Source organism: Chlamydotis macqueenii, chromosome 4 (assembly GCF_036417535.1).
Source record: "Chlamydotis macqueenii isolate bChlMac1 chromosome 4, bChlMac1.mat, whole genome shotgun sequence".
NCBI classification, from domain to species: domain Eukaryota; kingdom Metazoa; phylum Chordata; class Aves; order Otidiformes; family Otididae; genus Chlamydotis; species Chlamydotis macqueenii.
Window position 1 is genome coordinate 5,949,970 of NC_141559.1, and position 27,709 is coordinate 5,977,678.

Sequence of the window (27,709 nt, forward strand, 5' to 3'; positions counted from 1 at the left end):
CAAGCACAGCAGCACAACATTTCCTCTCAGACACTGGCTGTGAGGTCACTTCTGACTGGTCAGCAGCAGGGAGAGATACTGTGCGGTCATAAAGGTCGTCAGCAAGCTGCCCCCAATAAGATGACACACACTGGGGGAGGTTAGGAGAAGGCTAGGCAAGAGAGATGAGAGCTCTGGGGGAGGGAAGAGAGACTTGGCCAAAAGATTAAAAAATATTTTGAGGAGGACAAATGGGTTATAGTGATGTTGCTGTGAAAAGACCGACTGTGAAACATTCATGTGAATCCCTGACACTATCTCTAACCAGGAACCTTAAGCCCTAACCTGTTCCTAAAGGCCACTGCTCACCCTGACAGCAATCCACCAGTACTGACCTAACTGAGGTTAAGCTGTCCCTAACCTCAAACCTTACACCTAAGCCAAATCTCAAACCCACAATCCCTTAGCCGCACTCTTACCCTACTGCTCACCCTAGCCCCTAGCCTTTATCTCTGGTATTTAAATTCTAGCCTTAATCTTAGTCCTGGCTCCAGCCCTAACCAAAACCCTAGCCCACAAAGCTAGCCCACGCCTTAAACACTAACCAGGCACCCTCAGCAGAACACCAGACCTTGCCCCTAAGCCTCTGCCTAATCCCTAACTCTCAAAGGTGAGCTCTAATCCCACAGCCCTACCCTAACTGCTGAAACCCTCTTTCCCATGCTCTAATGCGCTCATAATCATCCTCTCTCCTCACCCTGCCTTCAGCTGTGTGGTCCCTTGGGGCAGGGCAGGGATCGTGAGGACCAAGAGCAATGTCATGGTGTTGGAAGAGGAATGTGAGGTGACCTGTATCTGATCAGCTCATAGGCCGCAAGGGGGAGATGGGTGAGCGTGCTGTGGTGTGGTCAGCTGTGCCTCAGGATCTCATGGACCAGCAGGAGGCACATGGCTGTGAGGGAGGCTGTGAGGTCACTTCTCTCTTTGGAGTTGAGAAGCCAGCAGCAGGAACATGGCTGGGAAAGGGGCTGTGAGGTCACTTCTTTCTGAAGGAGCTGATAGGTCAGCCCTTGACTCGTGGCTGGGATAGGTACTTCTAAGCTCACATCTGTCAGCAACCTGACAGGCCAGCAGAAGGTGCCTGGCTGCCACACTGATTCTGAGATCCTCTCTGCCCAAGTTCCTGGTGAGTCCTTCCAGGAAGAGGCCTTGAATATGAGTTGGCAAGTCCCTTCCACTAGAGTACAGGACAGGTCAGCAGCAGGAACATGGCTTGGTTGTGTCTACTGGAGAAGTTGAAAGATACATGTCTTGGAAGATCACAATGATTTTACTTTTGTTTCATCAGTTGATAGGCCACAAGAAGGCGGATGGTTTTGGCTTATTTTTATGACATCAATTGTTTCTGAGAAGGTCATAGGCCAGTAGGAGGCACTTGGCCATGGAGGGGAACATGGGCTTACTTTAGTCTCCAGTGTGCTTGAGTGACTGGCCATCAGCAGACACAGGGCTGTGGTGTTGACTATGATGTCACTTGTGCCTGAGAACCTGCCAGTCACAGACACATGACCTGGCGGTTGTTTTACACTAGGAGTTCTGGTTTGTTTAGAATGGAAAGGAATGGAATGGAATAGAATACAATAGAACAGAACAGAACAGTTCAGTCAGATGTGACAAGGATTCTAGAACGACAGAATCCTAGAATATCTCCAGTTGGAAGGAGCCCACAGAATCACTATGTCCAGCTCCTCTGCTCCTCGCAGGACTACCTAAACCCAAACCATATGACTAAGAGCATCATCCAGATGCTCCTAGAACTCTGACAGACTTTGTGCTGTGACCAGTTTCCTGGGGAGCCTGTCTGAGTGGCCAGCCATCCTCTCAGTGAAGAATCTTTTCCTTATTTCTGATCTGAACTTCCCCTGACGCAGCTTCATTTCATTTCCACTTGTCCTATTACTGCGCACCAGAGGGAGGAGATCAGCACCTCCTCCACCACTGCCCGCCTTGAGGAAGTTGTAGGCTGCAATGAGGTCACCCCTCAGCCTTCTCTTCTCCAAGCTGAACAAACCAAGTGACCTCAGCTGCTCCGCAGAAACCTTGCAATTGAGACCTTTCACCATCATGGTCGCCCTCCTCCGGACACACTCTGATAGTCTGAGCAATCAGGTTGTTCCTCAGTCTCCTTTTCCCAAAACTAGACAAGTCCGGAGTCCTCAGCCGCTCCTCATAGCACATGCCTTCCAGCCCTTTCACCAACTTTGTTGACGACTTCTGGGCACACTAAAGGACCTTCACTTTCTTTTACAACGGTGAGTTCCAAAACTGCACAGAGGACTCCATTTGAGTGTGCACCAATGCTTTTGTCAGAAATATCAGTTTCTAGCTGGCAGTCCAGAGTACCCATGCAAACCAGCAGTGCTGGAGAGGCATCTACTGTGTGTGAAAATAAGTGGGTTGGATCAATATTTGTTTCATTTTGCTGTGTAAAAACAGAAAATCCAAATACCTACAGAATGAAGTTCTGATCACCTATCTGGTCCATGTCCTTCTTGTGTTGGGGGCTCCAGAACTGGACACAGTACTCCAGGTGAGGTCTCACCAGGGCAGAGTAGAGGGGGAGAATCACCTCCCTCGACCTGCTGGCCACGCTTCTCTTGATGCAGTCCAGGATGCGGTTGGCCTTCTGGGCCGCAAGGGCTCATTGCTGGCTCATGTTGAGCTTCTCGTCCACCAGCACCCCCAAGTCTCTCTCTTCAGGGCTGCTCTCAATCCATTCCCCGCCCAGCCTGGATTTGTGCCTGGGATTGCCATGACCCAGATGCAGGACCTTGCACTTGGCCTGGTTGAACTTCATGAGGTTGGTACGGGCCCACCTCTCCAGCCTGTCAAGGTCCCTCTGGATGGCATCCCTCCCTTCCAGCGTGTCGACGGCACCACACAGCTTGGTGTCGTCAGCGAACTTGCTGAGGGTGCACTCTGTTCCACTGTCCATGTCGCCAACAAAGATGTTCAACAGGGCTGGACCTAATACGGACCCCTGAGGGACGCCACTCGTCACCAGTCTCCACCTGGACATTGAGCCACTGACCACCACTCTCTGAGTGTGGCCGTCCACACAATGTTACTGGCGTATGTTCAACCTGGTGCCCAGCGAGACCCCTGAGGCCTTTCCCGCCAAGCTGCTTCCTAGTTGGTTGTCCCCGTCAAACATTGGTGCATGAGGCTGTGCTTCTCCAGGGGTAGGACTTTGTGCTTCCCCTTGTTGCACTTCATGAGTTTCCTCACGTCCCACCTCACAGTCTGCTCATCCAGTCCACACAGCAACAGCTTCTGTATGAGGATCCTAGGGCAGACAGTGTTGAAAGCCTTCCTGAAGGCCAGGCAGGCAATATCCACTGCTCTCCCCTCATCTACTGGGTCAGTCACTTCATCCTAGAGGTTTATCAAGTTTTTAAGCATGATTTCCCCTTGGTGAAGCCACGTGGACAACTCCTGATTACTTTATTGTTTTTTAAGTGTCTGTTAATGGTTTCTAGGATTAGCTTCTCCATCACCTTCCAGGGGATCAAACTGAGGGTGACAGACCTGTAGTTCCCTCGTTCTTCCTTCTTGCCACTCTTGAATATGGGACTGACATTTGCTTTCCTCCTGTCTTCAGGCACTTCTCCCAGTCACCATCATCGATCAAAGATTATCAAGAGTGTCCTCAAAATGACATCAAAAAGTCACTGTTCCCTGACCCCTAACTCTTTTACCTAGAGTATATTTCCCTTGTTCCAGCCATTCCCACTGGTCTCTAGGACCTGGGATTCCTGAAAGCCAGTCTTGCTAGTGAAGACAGAGGTGAAGAAAGCATTCAGTACCTCCATGTTATCCATGTCTTGTGTAAGCCAGTCCCTTGATTGTTGAGCAAGGGGCCCACATTTTCCATAGTCTTCCTTTTCTCACCTATGTACTTGTTGAGGCCATTCTTGTTGTCTTTGATTTGACATCCCTGGCCAGATTCAATTCCATTTGGGTATTAGCTTTCCTGACTTCATTCCTGGATGCGTGGATAATATCTGTTTGTTTCTCCCAGTTATTCATCCTTGCTTTCACGCTGTATATGCCTTATTTTTGTATCTGAGAGCTGAGGGGTCAGCAAGAGAAGACAGAAGAACATTGGCCAGAAGGGTTGAAGACCAGCTCCTGGAGGGAGTCATATTGTCTGTCTGTCTATATAGGTATAACTTTTTCCACGAACACTGCCTGGCACACCAACTTTCATCGACTCGGTTTCCACTGGTGCTTGATTTGCTTGCTTTGTATCCCCATTTGGTGTTGCCGAGATGGTTGTCACAGTAATTCATAGCTGGGACAGAAATTAAACTAGTACGTCTTTTATTTTTTATATAGTGTCCTGAAACTTCTCCTGCTGTTATTGTGTCAGACACACCTCAGTCAGGGTGAGCCATCAGCACACAGACATTAACAGCCGACCAAATGGAGCTTAAGTCCAGGAGAACTTTGAGTAACTTGGGGAATTGGCCAAGAGAAACCTCTTGAAGTTTGCCAGAAGAAGTGGCCAGTCCTGCACCAGAGGGGAGAACAACCCCATTTATTGGGCCAACTGTAACCTGACATGCTGAGAAGTGACTCTGAGGAGAAGGCACTACGAGGGACGCCCTACAAGCCAGTGGTGCCTGCTCACCATGAACAAGGCCAGCTGGGGCTGCATTAGGAAGAATGTGTCAAATCAGACCACTTGAGTTACCTTCCCCTTCAACCCAGCACTGGTGTGACTCCATACACAGGTGTGTCCCTGTCTGCAGTTCCACATTTTGGAGGAGTTGGGAGGAGCTGGAGAGTGCCCAGAGGTGGTCTGCCAAGATGGGCTTCAGAGCCTCAAGCATATGTTCTGTGAATAGAGGAAGAAGGACCTGGGCATCTTTGGCCCAGAGACGGAGAGGCTGAGAGTAGGAGTAGCCTGAGAGTGCTTGAAGGGTGGTTTCAGAGATGGTGGAGATTTGCTTCACAGTAGTAAAAGCATGACAAGGAAATAATGGAAGAAAGTGTAACTTAGGCTCTTGAGACAGGGAAAAAAAAACAGAAAGAAATGTCTCTCCAAGGGTAGTTCTGTTCTGTACAGGTCACCAACAGAGATCCTGGACCATACCATCGCTTTGTGTTTCAAGGAACAGCTAGAGGGAATGGAAAGCGTAAGGGCAGTGAGATCTTCAGGTGAGAGCGAGGTGGGGAAGCAAGGAAGATTTTTAAAGCCTGCAGGGAAAGAGCCGCAGATGTGAAACTCTGTAGAACACCCTGTGGTGGAGATGGTCAAGGGCTGTGGCAAGGCTAAAAGCCCCCAACAGAGACAAGGTCTTTATCACCACTATGGCTGTTATGTGAACCACCAAGGCCTACCAGGAGACACCATACCTTGGTGGGACCAGGACATGAAGGCCTCCTCACCCCACCAAGGAGAGACCCATAACCATCGCACCGTAGTTCTGCACTTGGCATCACACATTCCCACATCACACTGCTCCAGGAAAAGCCCTGAGCAATGTGTGACCCACAGGATCTCCCTTCCCAGGGGCTGGGGGTCAGGCCATGGCCCTTTGTCTTCATGCAACACATGGAGGTTCACTCAGCATCAGAGCCACCTTTACATCGCCTTTGCCTGCCTCTCATCTCTGCCTCCCATTTTCTCCTCTAATCAGCCCCCAGGGAGGCTTTGTTGGTAAGGATCCCCAGTGGGACCCATTAATACTCCCTGAAACTGTAGGGGTTGCTTCTGACATTGGCTTCTTCAGGAGTTTGTCCAGGCTCCTCTCAGTGTCTGAGGTTCATGGTCTCAGCACCAAATGCACCCTGGGGCTCGTTAAAATGCAAAAAGCCATGTCTCCTCCAATTATTTCCTACAATCTTCAAGTCTTGGACAGCTAATTGGAGACGTCTCCAGAGTGGACATAAAGGGGAAGTTTTCACTGAGTATTTAACACAAAAGTATTTTTTATTTTTAAGTTTCTCAATTTTCTTTCAATTTTATTACTTTTTCAGTTGTCAGAAGGAGTGATTGCAGCATTGTCCAGTAGATATGGACGCAGGGGATTTCCTGATGGTATCAGCATGGGTAGGACCAGCTCCTCCCGGAGGTCAGACACTGCATGGACAACCTGATTCCTCACCACTCCAGCCCCACCATTTCTCTCATTGACCCCCTGGGACTTGCATCACTTTTCCTGACATCAGACTTCTCCACCCAAGTCTGCAGCTGGAGGTGACAGCTCCTCTGCACCAACTCCCACCTGCTTTCCTGAGAGACCTGGCTGCACACAGGCACAGCAGGGTTTCCTTCATTGCAAACAAAGGGAAGGAGAGGATGGTAAAGTTTAATAAACAAGAACCCACACTCCTCATCTGTATGCTAAGTCTAAGGTGCTTCCAATGAGGTTCACCACCCACAAGGGATAACCTCACTGGAGATGCTTTTCACAGGTAGATACAAACACAGTGAAGGAGCTGCATGAAGAGATAATCCTATTGCTGAGAGACGAGGCGAGGCTTCTGACTCTCTGAAGCTCAAAGCAGCACCTGGGTACTTGAGAGGGATCTGATTCTGAACAAGGTGCCAGGGCAGGGGGAAACTGGAGAGCATTGGAAAGGCCGTAGGTCCCCATGCGGCATCTGGGCTCTTGGCTCCTGAACCCCTCCTGCATGCTGCAGCTGCACCTTGCTCCGGAAAAGTTCAATAGAGATGGGAGCTTGGAAAACCAATTTTGAACTGCTTTCTTTATTGTGTCTCTCTACACAAGGAGTCTAGCGCCATTTTTCCATGAGGTGCTTGCATCAAAAAAAACCCCAGGAAGATTGAATGCCAAGAATAATGTTATTTATGCGGAAATTTTAGAATCCTACAATATTTAGGTTTGGAAGGAACCTTTAAATGTCGTCTAGTCTAACACCTCTGCAGGGAGCACGGACATCTTCAAGCAGATCAGGTTCCTCAGAGCCTCATCCAACCTGGCCTTGAATTTTACCAGGTACGGGACATTCACCATCTTTCTGGGCAACCTGGGCCAGGGTTCCACCACCCTCAGTTTAAAAAAAAAAATTCCTAATATCTAATCTGAATCTACCTCCCTTGTCAGAGACAGAAAAGGTTAATTAATGTCTCAATATCGCTAAAGGATGGATGGAACCGAGCAAAACGTCCACAAACCACAATGCTAAAAACTTCAATAACTGTGAAAGAATGTCTAGACAAATATCCTGGTTTTGTAGCTGAAGGAGCAACACATGCTTATAAAATCCAAGAACTGCAAAACGGGGTGTCTTGTTTTTGTACCCTTCCCCCAGAATAGAGCCAAACCCTGTGCATGAGCTCAGGCCCGGGACGATACCAAGCATGCACAGCATTGCCAAGGGACTGCACAATGGAGGCCTGCTCTGGGGGATGCAAAATGACTTTGTGGACACTGTCTTGCTGGACATCAGGTAACAACATGCTTCAGGTAACCGCACGGCTTACCAAGAACAAGCGGGCCTTACATTTGCAGAGAGCTAACGCCCACCACCACAGAGACAGATCAGCATGATGCAGCAATCACAAGCTAAACCACAGGCAGGAAGCACCTGACCTCCTAAGATGGAAAGACTGGTAAAGGCCCCCAAAACATCAAGAAGAGGGGGGCTGATACACAGGACTACAAAAAGTGTCAGCGCATGAACCCGTCTGAGGATCTCCACCCCACTCAGATGGACCTTCGGGACGCCGATTCTCCGTGGTGGCATTGTCATCCTTTTGAGGTGCCCACCCCACCCACTCTGTAAGACGGACTTTAGGACACTGACTCTCCATTGTGGTATTTTCTCCACACTTATTTTCTCTTTTCCTGTCTCTCCTCTTTTCTCTTTCTGTCCCACCATCACCCTTTCTGTCTGAATGAAATAAAGAACCAACATATGCGTATGACACCGTTGTGTCTTAATTCTGTAACTGAGAAATTCGTACCTTTCACAACCGGACCTTTATCGGTTCGTGACAGGAAGGAAAACAGAAAAGTGCAGAGGCCCGACCTCAGAGAAGGAGGCTTTGGCCTAGTCTTGTGATTTGTAGTGGGGGAGCACATGTGAGCAGCACAGAAGGGCAGCAGAGCTCAGTAGAGCTGGTCTTCAAGGACAGCGCTTTTCAAGTCCAAGACCGTCTGCACCAACAGTCAGGAAAACAAGAAGAGATATTCAGGAGAGATGCTTGAGGAAGCAGGAAATTCCTGGGAAAGCTCCATGGCAAAAAGGAAGCATACAGGAGATGGATGCAGAGACTTGAAAGAAAGAAGGAATTCAGAAATAGGGTTGGTTTTAGGAAAGCTGCAGAGTTGACACTTGCAAGGGAGTTCAGGGGCAAAACAATCAGCTGTTCCTACTTGAGGAAAAGTGAAAGAAGAAATGAAGAGAATGTGTGGCCACTGCTGGGTTTAGTAAGAGCAGGAATAGATAGGTTTGAGGTACTCTTGGCCTTTGTCTTCTCCAGCAAGGTCTCTCAGTTGTGTGTGCCTAAAAGGCAGAGCCCAGCCAAAACACAGCAGTGGATGGAGATGAAGTCAGAGGTTACTTAGGTTACTTAGGTAAGACCAATCTTTAAGTGTCCGTTGCACCAGATGTGATGAATGCTAGGATGCTGAGAGACCAGGATGATGTCATAGTAAGGCTGTTCCGAGACATTTCGTGAGGTCGTAATGTCTGGAGAAAGCAAAAAAGCCAATCTTGCGTCGTTCTTCTAAAAAGACCCAAGGACTGAGCAGGGGAATTACAGGCTGCAGTGACAGAGGCCAGGAGCTGTGTGGCTGGGCAACAGCTCTGTGGGAAAAGGCTGTGGTGGTCCTTCAGTTTCATGAGGCAAAACAGGACCCAGCAGAGAAGGTGGCCAACAGCATCCAGGGCTGCATGAGCAGCACCACAGCCAGGAGAAGTGATTATCTCCTTCTGCTCTGCACTTTTTACAGTACATCCAAAATAGCTCAGGCTTAGCTGTGCACTGGTGATGAGACATTGGCAAAGAGGAGTCAGTTCACTGCAGGGCTACTCAGATGGTAATCCTTCCATTATCCTTCAAATGTTTCTGTAATTTCCCCAAGAATATCAGTATTTACAAGAATCACAACAACAAAAGCATCCCCATCTCCTCCCCAGTTCTAAATCTATTTCTGGCAGTTCAGTACTGAGTGGTGCCTCCAGCAGTGAACCCCCGCATCTACAGCAGGAGGAACAAGGAGCTCAAGGATGCCCTGAGGAGAGTATATGAATACACATTATTCCATCATTAATAAGGACCCACCATCTACATATAAGTCCCAGGAATACAATAAAGTTCCAGTCTATCTTTTGCTGTTCTATTTTTTTTATTTTGCATTGTGGAGGCAGAAAGTGCAACGCAGCTGTTTGACATTGACGAATTTGGGCTATGTCCTGGAACAACGCTTGCTCAATAACAAAAAACAGCAACTAGAACAAGAAAAGGAAATAGCAAAGGCAAAAATAGTAAAGACAACCAAAAACCTATAACCAATCCAAATGAAGCATAAGGCACGTGAACAGTAAATTGCTACCAATCAAATCAGATAATTAAGTGTGTGCACTTCGTGTGTAACTTAGAGTGTAAAACGCCTACTAACAATAAAGGTCTCTGGAACACCATCCACGCAGTCCGTGTTTTTACTGCCACAATTTTCACTGGCTCTAGTACATTCCTCAAGTAAATGACCTCCCCTTGTCAGAGAATGAAACCCAGATACTTTACACTTCTCTTACAAACTGTATCTTATGTGGAGAAGCCCGATGGCCCTTCTCAGCAAGGCAAACAGGAAGGTACAGGTGTCAGCTACGTAAGATTCCTAATGAATCCTTCACATCATATACCAAAACCAGTTCTATTTTTTAAAAAACCCAACGTCCTGCAAATTTTCTACTAAAATTTTAGAAAAATAATGGAGAACCCAGGAAAGCTTTGATGGGAATCTTGCTCATGTTAGCTGTATCTTTCCCCAAGTAGATACTGAAAGTTATTGAGATTCAGATGGCTGAGTGCACTGGTTTAGAGAAGAAAACTTTGCCCCTGTATCTATCAGTCAGGAATATTTACGTTCATCAATGAAAAGATGTAAGATTCTCATAAGAAGGAGCATAAAGAAAATCCTATTGAGAGGCTCCTGGAGTGACTGCACCACAGGTCCCTGCTAACTGCCAATCCTGGGTGACACCGAGCTGTCCTTTTTGCGTACAGCAAGGAAAGATTGCACCGCAGCAGCGAGAGGTCCTTTAGGGAGGCCTGGGTTTTGTTCTGCACTTTTACCTTGGGTTTTGTCATCCTGGGCACTCCCGTTTCCGATGGCCTTGTTGTCCAGGATACCGACAACAGTTTACAACAGTCTCCTCTTCTTAGAGATCCAGTGCTTCTGACATTTTCTCCTCTGCCTCCACCTTGGAAATCTCCCCCTCCCTGTCCTCTCAACCTAGGATTATTGTTCAATGCCACTGCCAGCAGACGAGCTTTGTGTGCCTCTCCTTTCTGAGGGTTTTGCTGCAGCTGTCTTTCATCTTTTCCATTAAACATGAATGTAGCAATGCAATTTCATCCAAGCCTTTGCCCGGCCATCCTGGGCTTAGAAAAATATTTCTTAATACGTGAGGCTGCCTGATCTACAAAGAAAGAGACCATCAAAGTCTGATTTTCCTCATTTCCAGGGCTGACTCCTCTAAACATGCTCACTTGTTTAAACAATTGGGTGTAATATTGAGAAGGATGTTCAGCATATCCTTGATGGCATCCTCGGATCTTAGCCCCATTTACAGTCTTCCTTCCTGGCAGTTCTAACGACTCTGACAATCTCCTGTCACGGTTCACAGCACATCTGTATTGGCTGGTAAATTTGAGGGACTGACCTGGGTCACTGGTTGGCCATGGAGTTCTGCCCTGTGCTTCACAGGCCCATTTGCTAATTGTTTCCCAGATTTCAATTCTGTCATCAGCAGTGAAAAGAGTCTCAAACACTCCCTGCACGTCAGCCCACAGAGGGCTAGAGATGCCAAAGATGCCACCTACAGTTTGCATCACCTTCCCTGTGTCATCGCACTCTGGGCACTTGTTACCCCAAACCCAAATCAGCAGGTGCAAATGGCACTTAGGCTGTTCCCACAGAAAGCTGACCAGGTTCCGGTCCCAGCTCTTTTATTTCTTGTTGGAGAGCTGTTTGCAAACCAGAAGCAGCAGCTGGAGCCAAAACCAGATCAAAAGCAGAAGAAAGAGCAGTAGCATGGGCAGGTGGAGCTGAATGTGGCACGTCCCTGATTTTCCTGTTCAGACAGAGACTTTTACTCAATTTCCAACCTGGAGGGGAAACTTCTCTCTGAGATTTAATAGCTCTGGAATGTAAAGAGATACTATTTTTCCCATTTGTTCACAACCCTACTTTTTCTCCACTCTGGAGGGGAACATTTGCTTTGATACCTGTAAGTATCCCAGACATACCAAGGGCTACTTCTTGTGATGGGAACCAGATCTCCCATTGCTGGCATAATTAACTCAGCTTAATCAAAAGAACCAGAGTGCGGCCACGGTTGGTTCACATCACCAAAGGCAGTCACTCCTGGCCAAATTTCCTGACACACGGCTTGGCTTTTTGGTGACTCAGCCATCCCATCAGGTTCCAGTGTTGCAGCAATTAATCTGCTGGGGAATCTTCCACTATCCTTCCTCGGCATCCCATTATTCCAAAATCACCTCCTTACTTCCAAACAAGCTCCACACTTCACTGATCACCCTGTGCTCCAGGCTCTTGAGAGGAACTCGGCAACGAGGCAGCAGTGCAGGTCACGGGGTACGCATGGGAGAGAGACATTGGACCAGGTGAGTCAGCTGTGTCCTTTCTGGGTTTCCAAAGTGTTACAAAAATTCCCAACTGGCCAATGCTGACTGAGAACCTAGGATGCACTTACAGAATTACCAGAGTGAATATTTATTCATGTTCATGAGTGTTGTCCAGCCAAACTGGGGCACCTCAAATCTGGTTTACATGGGGTTCTTATACCCTACAAACATTGAGGTACAACAATATTTGACTAATCACTAGTTAACAAATACACTCCTGATTACTAATCATAATAAAACTTTGCAAAGCAACTGTATTTCTGTGTCATCGCCACAGATTAACGATGATTAATCCAGATGTCCCTGGAGTTGCTCTTGCTATGCTTACTTGTCTGTGGTGCCAGACACTGGGAGGGTCTCAAAGCTGTGTTAGAGGGACTGGCATGCTGGCGTTGAGTTTCGGGGGTGTTTTTTATCCCTCATGCACAGCTCTGAGATTCCGAGAGGTAAAGTCTTTGTTTTCAGGTCCAGAGTGTCCTTCAGGTTCTTGTGAGGAGCTGGTGTCTGTCAGTTTGCTTCCTTGCGCATGAGTAATCCGTACACAATGTGAAATCTCTCTGTCTCTCTCCCTCTCTCAGGTTAAAATTCTTGCATACTATAAAGGCTGATTTACATAATTGGGAGGGAAATGTTCACAGCACTCTGCAGACACACACACAGTGTGGTTCCCTTCAGGAGCTGGTTTTAGACCCTCTGTCTATCCAGCAGCTGGCCCTGGGATCCCCTCATCCCCCAGTTCCCCCAGGCCCACACAAGAACACACACAGACAAATGTAAGTATGAAGTCCCACAGGGCACCTCACCTCTCTGACTGCTCAGTCACCCTTGTCAGGAAGATGTCGTCATTGTGCTCCAAAAACCTCCTGGACTGCTTGCGCCTGGCTTTGATCCTCCTTCACAAAATACTGGGATAGTTTAGATCTGCTTTTGGGACCAGGGCCTGCAAACATGAGGCTTCTTCCAATTCCCTGAAGAAGGCCTCATCTACTTCCTCTTCCTGACCAAGGGGTCACCACCAGACATCCACCAACCACAACGTTGCCCATGTTCTGCCCTCTCATGTTGACCACTCAGCTCTCAGCTGACTCATTGTCCCCAGGCAGAACTCCAGGCCCTCCTGCTGCTCTCTCCCATAAAGGGCAACTTCCCCTCCGAGCACAGGTCTGTGGCCTTGTGACTTGTAGATCCCCCAGACCCCACAGTTTCTCCTGGAGGTGTTATTTGTAGTGCCCTGCAACTCCTCCTGCTGTTACCTTGTGAGAGACACCACCATCATGGTGAGCCATCTGCACACAAACATGAACAGCTGGCTCAGTTCATGGGAACCTGGAGAAACTCTGGGCTTTGGCCAACAGAAACCTCTGGAAGTTTTACAAGGAGTAATGTCCAGTCCCGCAGAGTGGAGAGATTAACCAAATACAACAGGGCAGGCTGAAATCTGATTGACTGAGCAGGGACCATGAGGAGAAGGTGGTGGGCACTATGAGGGACACCATAGGTGCTCACCATGAGGAAGCCCAGCTGCATACAAGGCTGCATTAGGAGGAGCATGGGCCACCCAGACAACCTGAGGTATGATCCCACTCATCTCAGGACGGCTGTGGTCCCACACAGACAGGTGTGTCCCAGTGTGGGTCTCCCCATTTCAAAGAAGTAGGAAGGAACTGCAGAGTGACCAGAGGAGGTCTGTAGAGGTGGTGTTTGGGACCTGGTGCACATGACCTGTGTGGGATGGCTGAGGAACATGGGCTTCTTTGGCCCAACGTTGTGGATGCTCCAGACAGTATAGGAGTAGCCTAAGAGTGCTTCAATGGGGGTTTCAGTGGTGGTGAAGCTGTTCTTCACAGTGAGAAACAATATAAGAAAGAGATAATGCCCATTCAGATTTGCTCAGCATCAGAGCCACCTCTACATTGCCTTTGCCTGTCATCTCTGCCTCCAGGTTTCTGCTCTCACCAGCCCCAGGGAGGCTTTGTCAGTAATGTCCCTCAGTGGGACCCATTAGTGCTCCAAGAAACTTTGGAGTTTGCATCTGACTTTGACTTCTGGAGAGGTTTCCTCAACTTCCTCACCGTGTCTGAGGTTCATGGACTTGTCCCCAAACCCACCAGAGAGGATATTACAACGCCTTGGGCTGGTCCTCTGCTGCTGAGCTAGTCCAGGCTCCTGGGACACAGGGAGCTCACGGCAAGGAGGCAGAACGGCAGAGAGACAGCTCTGCCCAGGAGCAGCTGCTCTGCCAAGCGCAGCAGGGCGGAGGGCACTGCTGCAGGCACTGAGTGGGGACAGGCAGGGCAGAGAGAGGGTAAAGGCGGCCTGGGCTGAGAGCTCACTGGAGGAGAAACCTTCACAGCCCTCTGCACGGTAAGTCTCTGGCTGCAGGGCAATGAACAGGACCTTCCTGGAGGGGTCTTGTCCAGCTGCCACAGCCCACAGAGATCTCTCTCCAGCGTGGAGGAGGAGATGCTCCAGAGCAGGGATTCCCTGGGTCTCTGGGCAATGCAGTCCAGAGGGTGGGGATGAAGCTGGCTCTCTCATAAGGACACCCCATCTTTAGGGCATCCATACCCTCACAGCTCTTCCCTGGAGAGAAGAGTGTGGAGATCATCTGCATTTTGAAACTGGGTTCCTCTCTTCTGAGGAGCATCCAGTTCCTTTCAGGGGAAGAGCTGAGTGTGCTCATCCTCTGACTCAGAGAGGTCTGAGCCCAGGGCAGCTGACAGCAGGACGGATGGACATACTGTCTGTCCTCCCTGCGCACCAAGGCTCTGTCCCTTTGCCTCCCAGGGCTCTCAGGATGGCACCTGCAGTGTAGCAGAGATGCCAGGGATGTCTGCCTTCAGCAAACCCTCCTCAGGTGGGACAGGGGGCAGGAACAAAAGAAACATAACCACCCCCCGACAGCTCTGCTCTGCAGTTGGGTGAGTTGGGAGGGACAGTGCTGAAATGTCATTGATTTCATGAGGGGATTTAAACAGAGATCACTGCTGGTTCCTACCTGCCTGTTGGTGCACAGCAGCACTGACTCCTCAGGAGCCCACGGCATCATCATCTGCTCCCCATTGCACCCTCAGCCAGCAGAACCCAAAGGTCAGCAGTTGGAGAGAGTCGCGGGAAGTCCATGAAGATGATCAGAGGGCTGGAGCACCTCTCCTATCAGGACAGGCTGAGAGAGGTGCAGTTCACCCTGCAGAAGACAAGGCTCCAGGGAGACCTTATAGCGGTCGTCCAATATCTAAAGGGGGCCTACAGAAATAACTCTTCAGTAGGGCCTGTTGTGATGGGGTGAAAGGTACTGGTTTTAAAATAGACAGAGCTAGATTCAGACGAGATATTTGGAAAAAAAATTTTACAATAAGGTTCATGAAATACAGGAGCAGGTTGCCCAGAGACGTGGTTGGTGCCCCATCATTGGAAACATTTGGACAAGAGAAGGAGGCTCCTATAGTGTTACACTGACAGATCAGCAGGTCTGAGAGCAACTTGATAAAGCTCCTTCATCATTCCTTTGCCTACAGAGAGCTCAGTCATCTCTTCAGTGTTTTTCTGACCCACTCCTTAGGACTGGCCAACAGAAAGATGGGCCTGGGCAGGGTCCTGCTGCCAGGAGGTTTCCTGATGACAGGGGTGAGCACACGGTGGGTGGGATGGACTCTGTGAGTTGTAGCCGCTGCAGCCAGAGCTCCAGCACAGGAGACTCCTGAGTGCCCCTCAGCCCCTCCATGGCCTTGCTGCCCTGGGCAGAAGCACTGGGGCATTTCTCCTTCTTTCTCCACCTGCCCCTGCTGCTGCTGCTCTTGTTTTCAGGCTCTCTGGGGATGGGGGTTCAGCAGCAGCTCAGCCACTGTCGCTGCAGGCCTTGCCGTGCAGATGTGTCCATGGCAGCAAGGTGCCCAAGCCCTCTTCTGGCCTGTGGGTCTCTGGGCAATGCAGTCCAGAGGGTGGGGATGAAGCTGGCTCTTTTTGCCAGACACCCCATCTTCAAGGGATCAGAAAGCTCACAGATCTTTACTGAGGGGAGTTTTACTGGGGAGGGGAGTTTTAAACTGGATTCCTCTGCTCTCAGCAGTCTCCAATTTTCTTTTCAAGGGAACAGCGGGGTGTGATCATCCTCCAGATTAAAGAGGTGCAAGCCCAGGGCAGCTGGGATCAAGTTTAATGGACTCACTCTGCACTAAGGGTCTGCCTGTTTGCAGCCCAGCTCTCCCAATGCAGCACTTGTAGCAGAACAGAAAATTCAAGGCTGTCTGCCTTCAAAAAGTAAAACAAACACAACCAACCCCCCACAGCTCTGCTCTGCAGCCGGGTGAGTTGGGAGGGACAATGCTGAAATGTCGTTGATTTCATGAGGGGATTTAAACAGAGATCACTCCTGGTTCCTACCTGCCTGTTGGTGCACAGCAGCACTGACTCCTCAGGAGCCCACGGCATCATCATCTGCTCCCCATTGCACCCTCAGCCAGCAGAACCCAGAGCTCAGCCAGGGAGCTGCACGAAGGTCTTTCTGGAAGGACAGAGGCTGGGGGAGTGGGAGGTTCTAGGGGAGATGGAAGAGGTTTTACTCAGAGTTTTCTGTCCTAACACTTCTCTGAATTTTTATCCTTGGACAGCACCCAGTGCCCAAAGGAAGGAAATGTCCAACAGCAGCTCCATCACTGAGTTCCTCCTCCTGGCATTCGCAGACACACGGGAGCTGCAGCTCTTGCACTTCTGGCTCTTCCTGGGCATCTACCTGGCTGCCCTCCTGGCCAACGGCCTCATCATCACTGCCATAGCCTGCGACCACCGCCTCCACACTCCCATGTACTTCTTCCTCCTCAGCCTCTCCCTCCTTGACCTGGGCTGCATCTCCACCACTGTTCCCAAAACCATGGCCAATTCCCTCTGGGACACCAGGGCCATCTCCTACCAAGGATGTTTGGCCCAGCTCTTTTTCTTTCTCTTTTTTATCTCAGCTGAGTACTGTCTTCTCATCGTCATGGCCTATGACCGCTACATTGCCATCTGCAAACCCCTCCACTATGGGACCCTCCTGGGCAGCAGAGCTTGCGTCCACATGGCAGCAGGTGCCTGGGGCAGTGGGTTTCTCTATGCTCTGCTGCACACTGCCAATACATTTTCACTGCCACTCTGCCAGGGCAATGCTGTGGACCAGTTCTTCTGTGAAATCCCCCAGATCCTCAAGCTCTCCTGCTCAGACTCCTACCTCAGGGAAGTTGGGCTTCTTGTGGTCAGCGCCTGTGTTGCATTTGGCTGTTTTGTGTTCATTGTTGTGTCCTATGTGCAGATCTTCAGGGCTGTGCTGAGGATCCCCTCTGAGCAGGGACGGCACAAAGCCTTTTCCACGTGCCTCCCTCACCTGGCTGTGGTGTCCCTCTTTATCAGCACTGCCATGGTTGCCTACTTCAAGCCCCCCTCCATCTCCTCCCCTTTTCTGAACCTGGCGGTGTCATTTCTGTACTCGGTGGTGCCTCCAGCAGTGAACCCCCTCCTCTACAGCATGCGGAACCAGGAGCTGAAGAATGCCCTATGGAAAGTGGTTCAAGGGACACAGATGCACTGCAAACAGCCTAACTCCCCTCCTCAGCATGTTTCCCAAAGTATATGTTAGTTGAGAAATTGAGGTTCTTTTTCTCCCAGATAATTCTACTTATATAAAATTTTCTCAGTTTCTACTACTTGTCTTGAGACTTGATCCTGTTTTGTCTGAGTGCATGCACCACACTGTGCCTGATGTGACCCGTCCACTAGCAGCCTGTTCAATAAAAGGATATTTCCTGTGTGCATTGTCTGAAGGCTGGGCTCTTCCTCCAAGATTGCTGCAGAAAAATTTTCCAAGGAATTGGTCTTTTGAAGTGCCTTTTCTCCTTGCATTCTCCTGATGTTTTGTCTTAAGCTCACAATTTAATTGGGTTTAATTGCACCAGAAGTTATTGTTTTAAAGGCTCTCTTCTTGGAGTCCAATGGCAGTGGAGATGGTGCATGGGCTGCCCATTGCCTCCTCAGCCTCCTTCATGTATGACCGCACTGATGGATGTACAATTTCTCTGGAAATTAATATGAAGATGTCAGGACAGGATGCAGACTCACCATGTACCCCGGGGTGGGAGTGAATGGAAACTCAAAAGATTAAGTTGTTCCAAAGCGAAGCATTGAATCAAGGTATCCACAAAGAGGATGCTGCAATGCCACAGGAGTCAGTGGGGACTCAGCAGGCAAGGGAGGGAAGTGAAGAGATGTTGGGAGCTGTTTGAGGAGCCCCAGGGCCAGGAATTTGTCCTGGTTAGTGGAGATAGTGGGGGCAGAGAAGAGGGCAAACGATGCAGTTGGGATTAAGGGTCTGTGCCATGTTCCATTGACATCCCAAGAAGCTGACCCAGAAAAAATTGTCCCAGACCAGTCCCACACACTGGCCAGTTCCACTTCTGCCCAGAGACCCCAGCCCTGAGAAGGACCCTCTGATGCATGATCACCTCCTTCTTCCTCCAGGGCTCAGTGATGCCCAACTCCACCAGCATTACTAATAAAAAGGAAACTATTTTCCTGTTGGAAGTCATTACACACCCAGTACCACAGCTCTTGCCACAGCTGGTCTGTCAGCCAAGCCCTTTCTCAGACAGCTCCAGCTAGATCAGGTGCTCATGGCCTTGTCTTGACAACTACTGAAAATCTCCATTGATGGAGATCCCACCAGCTGGCCTGGGTCCTTGCTCCAGTTTTTGGCTCTGAGGGATCTCAAAAAACACAGCTCACTCAGCCTCTCGTTGACCATAACATGCTCCAGGCCCCAAGCTTCTGGCCTCTGCAGGACTCGCTCCGGGCTGTCAGGGCCTTTCTTGTGCTGGTGAGCTCCATACTGGACACAGCAGTCCTGATGTGGTCCTGTGGTGGGTTAACCTTGACCAGCAGCAGGACACCAACTCAGCTGCTCACCCACTGACCTGACTCAACAGGACAAAAAAAAAAAAAAAAAAAAAAGACAGAATAGCTCATGGGTCAAGATAAAGACAGGCTAATCATTTACTAATTATTGTCAGTGGTAATGGAGAGATCAATTTAATTTATTGTTAATTAACAGATGTGGATAGTGAGAAACTACAACAAAAATATCAAAGTCTTTCCCCCACCAGACTCCTTTTTCCCAGGCTCACATTGCTCCTTCATTCCCAATTCTTCTACACACTTCAACCCTGACAGGCACGGGGGGTGGGAAATGGAAAGGTTCCATCAGTGTACAACAGTCCAACTCTGCCCCTCCTTCTTCCTCACACTCCTCCTCTGATCCACCATGAGTCCTCTCCACAGCATCCACTCTGTATTTCTGTGGGCTGTGTGTAATTCACATCTTTCTGCCTTACTTTTCTCCTTTATGCTCACAGAACAGTTCAGTTTGAGAGGTACCTCTCGAGATCATAGACCATAGAATGGTTTGGGTTTGAAGTGACCTTTAAAAGTCATCTAGTCCAACCCCCTGCAGTGAGCAGGAACATCTTCAACCGGATCAGGTTGCTCAGAGCCCCGTCCAACCTGGCCTTGAGTGTTTCCAGGGATGGGACATCCACCACCTCTCTGAGCAACCTGTTCCTGTGTGCCACCACCTCCACTGTAAAAAAAATTTTCCTGGTGTCTAATCTCAATCTACCTTTTTCTATTTTAAAATCATTACCCCTCATTCTTCCTCAACAGGCCTACTGAAGAGTTCCTCCCTGTCTCTACTGTAGACCCCCTTGGGGTACCAGAAGGCCCCTATAAGGTCTCCCTTGAGCCTCCTCTTCTCAGGCTGAACAGTGCCAACTCTCTCAGCCTGTCCTCACAGGAAAGGTGCTCCAGCCCACTGATCATCTTTGTGGCCCTCTGCACCATCTAGACTCAACATCTCGAGAGATGTGGATGGACTGGTACAGCCAGGGACATTCCCCATCTCCTAGCCTGAGGCATGCAGTCAAGATGCAAATGTCTGCAGTGCACACTTGTTACAGGCCTCCAGGCAGAGTGTGACTCGTTCAGCATGACCCTCTAAGCCTGGATCAGCTCATTTTGCTTCTGTTCCCCTTCTCCGCAACTATCAAGACTATGGGAGCTTTCGTGAAATCTAAATTCCTCCTTTGCAGCTTCCCCTGCTTCCACCTCATGCGTGCTGCCTTTCTGTCCTGGAGCTCAGGCAGTTCAGACAAGCAGCCTCCTGAGATGCTTGCTTCTTTCCAAGGTTATTTGGAGAGATCACTCTTGTCCTTGGAGAAGGCTGTCCTGTAAGGCCTACCGGATTGCCTGAGCTCCTCCACCCTTCAGAGCTGCTCCCCAAGGCACCGCTTGTATCAGTCTCCCAAGGACAGCACAGACTCCTGCTCCGCAGTCCACGGGCCCGTGCTCTGCTGCTGGCCTTGCTCGCTGCCCTTTGTGCTTGGGACCCTGCTATTTCATGGTGATGACAGCCAAGGCTGACACAGATTGTCATAGCCATGGCCAGCTCTTTGTTCTTGGTCATCATCAGGTCCAGGTGAGCATCACCCTTGTTGTCCCACCTGGCAGCTGTGCTAAGAAGTCATCCCAAGAACCTCCAGATTGTTGGCACCGTGTTGTTTGCCTGGCCAGTGAATGCCAGGGCACTTACCGTCCCCCATGGGAACCAGCTCGTTAAGCTGGAGACTTCCTCAGGTTGCTGACAGAAGACTTTTTCTGCCTACTCTGCTCGATCACGTAGTTTAGATCTGCCAAGACAATGTCACCGTACTGACTTCTTCTCCCATCCTCACTCACACAAGCTAACTCAACCTCTTGCCCAGCTCATAGAGAAGCTGCTCCTTCACACATTGGTCATCCTCCTCATCCTCATCCTCCCTGCCATTCCCTCTGGCAGAGCTTGTGTCCCTCCATCGCAGCACCCCAGTTGAGCAAGGTGTCTTACCACATCTAATTCAATCCAAAAATGTCACATTGCTGTGACAAGACATGGGGGTCCTCCTGACAGTGCACATTTGGGGCACAGCAACTCAGCTGTGGCACCACAGAAGAACACAATCTTCTCACAGGGAAACTGATCCCTACCAGAAGACCATGGTACATCAAGCAGTTAGCGCTGGACTGCACTGTGCTGCACGTACACCACGGCCTTGAAACCTGTGCTGTGCTGCATGGATCCTTTGGCCACAGGACAGCCTCAGCAGCAGTGTCACACAGAGTCTGCAGGCTGGTCCTGCTTTGTACTGGACATTACGTCTGCTGCGTGGCTTTGCCTGTATCGCACAGTGCAGCAGAAAGATCTCATGAAAACATCATTTCAGTTTGACTGTAGAGAAGATGAATGGAGTTGTTTCCTAGTGAGAAAATCCTGTAGTAGCTTGACTGGCCAAAACAGAAGGCAGTGTTCTATGGATGGGGTCTACAGGCTGTGCAGTGTTTGGATCGGAAGCCCGTTCAATGTTTCACCACCTGGGGTTCTCACCTTCTCAAGGGAGACAAGATTGCCTCTGTGATACTCCTCTTATAGTGCTAGACCTAACGAACAGCAGTTGAAATGATACCTCATGGAGTTTGATCACCTTCCTAAGTGGGATCGTAACAGACCAGGATCTCCTGAGAAAAAACACTTTATCAGCACTCTTGTCTGCAAATCTCCTGGTCTCAAGGACTGGTAAGGGTGTAGTTTTCTCAAGTAACCCCTGCCTTGATCCCCATCCACCCTTGGTTGTTCTCATCCAGAATCCTGCCTCAAAGCACAAAAGTCTGGGAGATGTTGCTGGGGGCAACTGAGGCAAAGACATAGATTATCTCAGATCTACCTCTACTCTGCTCTCATGAGACCCACCTGGAGTACTGCATCCAGTTCTGGAGACCCCAGCATCAGAAGCACATGGACCTGTTGGAGTGTGTCCAGAGGAGACCACAAAGATAATCAGAGGGCTGGAGCACCTCTCCCGTGAGGGCAGGCTGAGAGAGTTGGGGCTGTTCAGCCTGGAGAAGAGAAATCCCTGGGGAGACCTTATAGAAGCCTTCCAGTTCCTAAAGGGGGCCTACAGGAAAGATGGGGAGAAACTCTTCAGTAGGGTCTGCTGTGATAGGATGAGAGGTAATAGTTTGAAAATAGAAAGAGGCAGATTCAGATTAGACATTAGAAAAGTTTTTTTTTACACTGAGGGTGGTAGAACACTGGCACAGGTTGCCCAGAGAGGTGGTGGATGCCCTGGAAACATTCAAGGTCAGGTTGGACGGGGCTCTGAGCAACCTGATAAGGGTGGAGATGTCCCTGGTCCTTGCAGGGGAGTTGGACGAGATGATCTTTAAAAGTCCCTTCCAACCCTAACCATTCTATGATTCTGCAATTCTCCCTACACCGACTCTTTCCAAATTTAGCAGTCATCCCACAAGACTTCTGGTTCCTTTCTAAATGTTCCTGAAGTAGCAGCAGCTCACATTGGTGCCTCTGAATGCCACTTTGAGTGTCAACTGAGTTTTGATGTGAACCATTGCTGTGCCTAGAGGATGCTGTCTTTGGAGAACAGATGATCTCTGACATGTTGCCCTGTCTCTGCGAACTTCTCCATCAGAGCTTGCAGTTACCTGCAGGTACCTTCACCACCTCCGGCAGCTCCCCTGTGGCCAGGTATTTGCACCTGAACACCTCGCTCCTGCCCTCCATCTCCACTAGTGAGCGTGGGAGTTGAGAGAAGACGCTCACGTGCAGGTGTCCATTCCGTGCACACCTGATCAGTGGCCGAAGTAGGTTTGTGGTGTGCATGGGAGGGAGCTGAGTCTCCTTCAAATGCTGGGAACAGAAACGCAGGATGAGAGGCCTTCATTGCCTCAGCTGAACCCCTTCTCTCAGGAGGGGTAAAGGAGATCCCTGCCTGTCTCTGTCTGGGAGTCCTGTCCAATTTAAAAAAAAAAAAAAATTAGATGTAACTTTGAGGGGAGAAATTGTGCTTCTGGAAAGAAGCCTCTCTCCCCGGCTGAGGGACCATCAGTGCTGGCTCCAGGCTGTTTCCCAGCAGGTTCCCCTGCAGCCCCAGGGACAGCTGGAGGGAGCCCCGAGGGGACAGAGAAAGTGCCGCCTTGGGCTGGGCCTCTGCTGCTGAGCTGGGCCGGGCTCCTGGGATGGAGGGAGCTGCTGGTAACAGGGCAGCGCTGCAGAGAGACAGCTCTGCCCAGGAGCAGCTCCTCTGCCAAGCGCAGCAGGGCTGAGGGCTCTGCCTGCAGGAGCTGAGGGGAGAGGAGCGAGGCACAGAGAGATGAAAGGCAGCCTGCGGTGGGAGAAGAGTTGAGAACTCAACAGGAGAGAAAAATTCACAGCCCTTTACGTGGTAAGTACTTGCATGAAGGTCAATGTGTCTGTAGTTTGTGGAAAGACCTCCAAAAGCTGTCACATCCCACAGTCAGGAGGACTTTCACAGTAGAGGAGCAGGATGTGTTCTACACGAGGGCTTCTCAGCTGCACGGCCAGAGGGACAGGGCACGACGGCTGCCTTCTCCCAGGGACGGCTGCAGGGTGTGAATGTGTGTGTGCAGCCAGGGGTGCCCAGGGCTGTCCTTCAGAGCAGGGTCCCTGCGCCCCAGGGGCTGTGTGCTGGGGCAGGGACTCTGCCTCTGCCGGGCTCAGCACTCAGCCTGCCCGGGGAGCTCCCCATGGTGTTTGGGGAGAGGCTGTGGGTGGGAGGAACAACTTCTGGCTGAGCAGGGTCCTTCTGCTGTCGAGAGGGTGCTGTGTGGGTCAGGGCTGCTCACAGCTCCACGTCACCACTGGGAAACTTCCAAGGGTATGTGTCAAGAGGAAGGTCAAGGCAGGGTTTGCTATAGAGATAAAGCGCTTTCCTGAGTCTCTGTTTTTGTTTTCCTACTCTGAGGGTAGGGGTCTAATGAAGGTGGGGAGGGAAAGAGAAATCAAAAAAGGAGCTGTCAAACTTGGACAAGTCCTTGAGACTCCTGAGCTGTAAGTGTGAGTGGTCAGTTGGTCTGCTAAGCGCCTCCTCCAGTGCCTTCAGCCACTCCTCTGCCCAGGCACAGCACCAGCATCACCCGTGCTGCACCCAGCAGCGTTGTCCTGCCCTGGCCTTTGGAACCTCCAAACAGGAACAGGCATCCAGCCAGTGCTCTGCAAACAGGCAGGTGTGTGTAGGGCCAGGGAGAGTGCACAGAGGGTGGGATGGGGTCTGTGAGTGCTGACAGGGAAAAGAGATCAGACAGGGAAACTCCTCCCAGGAGGAAAATCCCCAGGCATCACAGTTACGATCAAGGAATGAGAGGAAACTAAACCCAGAAATGTTGTGGGAGGGAGAATTCAGAAATCTCTGTAGCATCCCCTCCAGTGCAGACCCCTTGCTCTGAGCAAGCCCCCTGGCCTCCTCTCCCACCCACCCAAGCCTCTGCCCTCAGGGCTGCGGGGTGCCAGCCATGAACCCCCTCCTCTGCAGCCAGAGCTCCAGCAGAGCCGTGCTGCAGCTCTCCAGCCACGTGCCCACTGCCCTCTGCAGAGCACAGGGGCTGAGAGCAGCTGCCCGGCAATGGTGGTGTCGGGGAGGGGGCACGCACAGCTGGGGGAGGGGGACGCTGTCCCCAGTGCCCGCCTGCCTCTGCCCTGTCCTCTCTCAGCCGCGCCCTGGCTGTATTTGCCCTTGTGCCTCCACCTCTCTGTGGTGTTGCTGCTGGGATCTTGTTCTTGCTGTCAGGCTGTCTGGGGAGGGGAGTTCCAGCTGCAGAGTCACCCCCTGATCTTGTGGGTCCTTTCCTGCAGCTGTGTCCATGGGAACAAGTGTCCCAGCTTTCAGCTGTGGGGCTGTGGGCAATGCAGGCGGTGGGGCTGAGGCAGGAGCTGGTTTTCCCTCAGTTAGATACCATTTTTAAAACTCTTACTGTAACTTCTTCCAGTATCCTTCCAGGATGTGAGTTTCCTTTCAGGATGAAAACATCTCCCATAACATCTTTGTGTTACCTGCACACCCCATGGTTCAGCAGAGAGATGCTAAGGCCAAAACCCTGCTTTTGTGTTGGTGAAATGAGCCGTGAGTGCTGTGGGCTAGAAGCGAGGTGCTGAGACCCCGAGTAAGGGTGAGACATTCTGTGGTCTGCAGTGGATCCCTGTGCTCTCAGCAGTGTCTGCCGGCTTTTCACAGAAACACAGCAGTGTGATCACCTTCAGTCTCAGAAAGCTGCAAGTCCAGGGCATCTGGGACGGAGAGACAGACCAGCTCCGCTCACTCTGTGCTAAGCCGCAGGGAATTCTCTTGCTCTGCAGAGTCACTTTGCTGTGAAGCAAATTGGGAGCAGCAAGGTTGCAAAGCTCACTGGTATCAAAAGTAGATTTCATAGAATCATAGAATCATAGAATGGTTAGGGTTGGAAGGGACCTTCAAAGGTCATCTAGTCAACCCCCCTGCAAGGAGCAGGGACATCCTTGACTAGATCAGGTTGCTCAGAGCCTCATCCAGCCTGGCCTTGAACGTTTCCAGGGATGAGGCTTCCACCACATTTCTGGGCAACCTGTTCCGGTGTTCTATAATGCGCATCATAAAAAATTTTTTCCTAATTTCTAATCTAAATCTACCCCCCTCTATTTTAAAACCATTACCCCTCGTCCTATCACAACAGGCCCTACTAAACAGCCTCTCCCCATCTTTCTTGTAGGCCCGCTTGAGGAACTGGAAGACCGCTATCGGGTCTCCCCGGAGCCTCCTCTTCTCCAGGCTGAACAGCCCCAACTCTCTCAGCCTGGCCTCATAAGAGAGGTGCTCCAGCCCTTTTATCATCTCCGTGGCCCTCCTCTGGACCTTCTCCAACTGGTCCATGTCCTTCTTGTGTTGGGGGCTCCAGAACTGGACACAGTACTCCAGGTGGGGTCTCACCAGGGCAGAGTAGAGGGGGAGAATCACCTCCCTCGACCTGCTGGCCACACTCCTCTTGATGCAGCCCAGGATGCGGTTGGCCTTCAGGGCTGCAAGGGCGCATTGCCGGCTCATGTTGAGCTTCTTGTCCACCAGCACTCCCAAGTCCTTCTCCTCAGGGCTGCTCTCAATCCATTTTCTGCCCAGCCTGTATTTGTGCCTGTGATTGCCATGACCCAGGTGCAGGACCTTGCACTTGGCCTAGTTGAACTTCATGAGGTTGGCACGGGCCCACCTCTCCAGCCTGTCCAGGTCCCTCTGGATGGCATCCCTCCCTTCCAGCGTGTCAACGGCACCACACAACTTGGTGTCATCGGCGAAATTCCTGAGACTTTAATCTGAGATGACTCTGTGTTCCTATTTACCTATTTCTGTAGGGCAGGACTTGCCCTTCAAGACGTCACAGCAGTGCTCCCTGCTCCCAGTGGCACCTCCGCCAGCACCATGTGGAGCTCATACAAGGAACATGAGAAACGTCTCCCTGAAAGGGGCAAGGAAGTCTGGGGTGGTTCCATGGGAACTGGAGTAGGTTTTGCTTAGACGACGCTGCCTTATCTCATTGCCTTTTCTCCTTGGACAGGTCCCCATGCCCAGAAACAGAAAATGTCCAACAGCAGCTCCATCACTGAGTTCCTCCTCCTGGCATTCGCAGACACACGGGAGCTGCAGTTCTTGCACTTCTGGCTCTTCCTGGGCATCTACCTGGCTGCCCTCCTGGGCAACGGCCTCATCATCACTGCCATAGCCTGTGACCACCGCCTCCACACTCCCATGTACTTCTTCCTCCTCAACCTCTCTGTCCTTGACCTGGGCTGCATCTCCACCACTGTTCCCAAAACCATGGCCAATTCCCTCTGGGACACCAGGGCCATTTCCTACCAAGGATGTTTGGCCCAGCTCTTTTTCTTTCTCTTTTTTATCTCAGCTGAGTATTATCTTCTCACCATCATGGCCTATGACCGCTATGTTGCCATCTGCAGACCCCTGCACTACGGGACCCTCCTGGGCAGCAGAGCTTGCGTCCACATGGCAGCAGGTGCCTGGGGCAGTGGGTTTCTCAATGCTCTGCTGCACACTGCCAATACATTTTCACTGCCACTCTGCCAGGGCAATGCTGTGGACCAGTTCTTCTGTGAAATCCCCCAGATCCTCAAGCTCTCCTGCTCAGAAACCTACCTCAGGGAATTTCAACTTCTTGCATTTAGTGCTTTTGTCTTTGTTGGCTGTTTTGTGTTCATTCTTGTGTCCTATGTGCAGATCTTCAGGGCTGTGCTGAGGATCCCCTCTGAGCAGGGACGGCACAAAGCCTTTTCCACGTGCCTCCCTCACCTGGCCGTGGTTTCCCTTTTTCTCAGCACTGGTATGTTTGCCTGCCTGAAGCCCCCCTCCATCTCCTCCTCATCTTTGAATTTACTGGTTGCTGCTCTGTACTCATTGGTGCCTCCAGCACTGAACCCCCTTATCTACAGCATGAGGAACCAGGAGCTCAAGGAAGCAGCATGGAAAATGATGACTGAATGTTTTCCAGAAGCGATCCTGTGTCCATCTTCTTCAATGTATGACTCATAGTGGAACTCCTTACTGCCCCAGCCTTTATAGGTTTTGTAGTTGTCATTCTTGCTGAGTGGGACCACACCCTATGATCAGTACTGGGCTGTGTGCCACCCTCTGCTGTTTACAAGTCTCATGAACTGCGACATCTGTCTCCAGAGGACAACTGAACCTTCCCTAGGAGGATTTCTGCCATCAGCATTAATCATTGCAGTCATGTCCCAGATATATTTCTGTGGCCCAGGCAGAGCTGACCACTTCTTCTGTGAATTCACCCCATTGCTGGAGCTCTCACACGGTGACACCGTGACACCCATGCTCTTCCCGTTCATAACCTGCTTTTTAGATCCCATCTCCCCCTTTCTGTTCACGTGGCCATCCTGTGTGCATCAGAGCT

General features: G+C 50.5%; 2 protein-coding genes across 2 annotated transcripts; both read left to right on the forward strand.

The window, feature by feature from the left end:
* The first annotated feature begins 16,436 nt into the window (after window positions 1-16,436).
* On the forward strand, window positions 16,437-20,804 carry LOC147600806 (olfactory receptor 14A16-like). The gene is made up of 2 exons (XM_086746614.1): window positions 16,437-17,446; window positions 20,750-20,804. Exons 1-2 carry the CDS (start codon window positions 16,437-16,439, stop codon window positions 20,802-20,804), a joined length of 1,065 nt encoding a protein of 354 aa, XP_086602740.1.
* A 5,560-nt stretch (window positions 20,805-26,364) lies between these two features.
* On the forward strand, window positions 26,365-27,330 carry LOC147600807 (olfactory receptor 14I1-like). The gene has a single exon (XM_086746471.1). The coding sequence runs from the start codon at window positions 26,365-26,367 to the stop codon at window positions 27,328-27,330; it is 966 nt and encodes a 321-aa protein (XP_086602597.1).
* The last annotated feature ends 379 nt before the right edge of the window (window positions 27,331-27,709 follow it).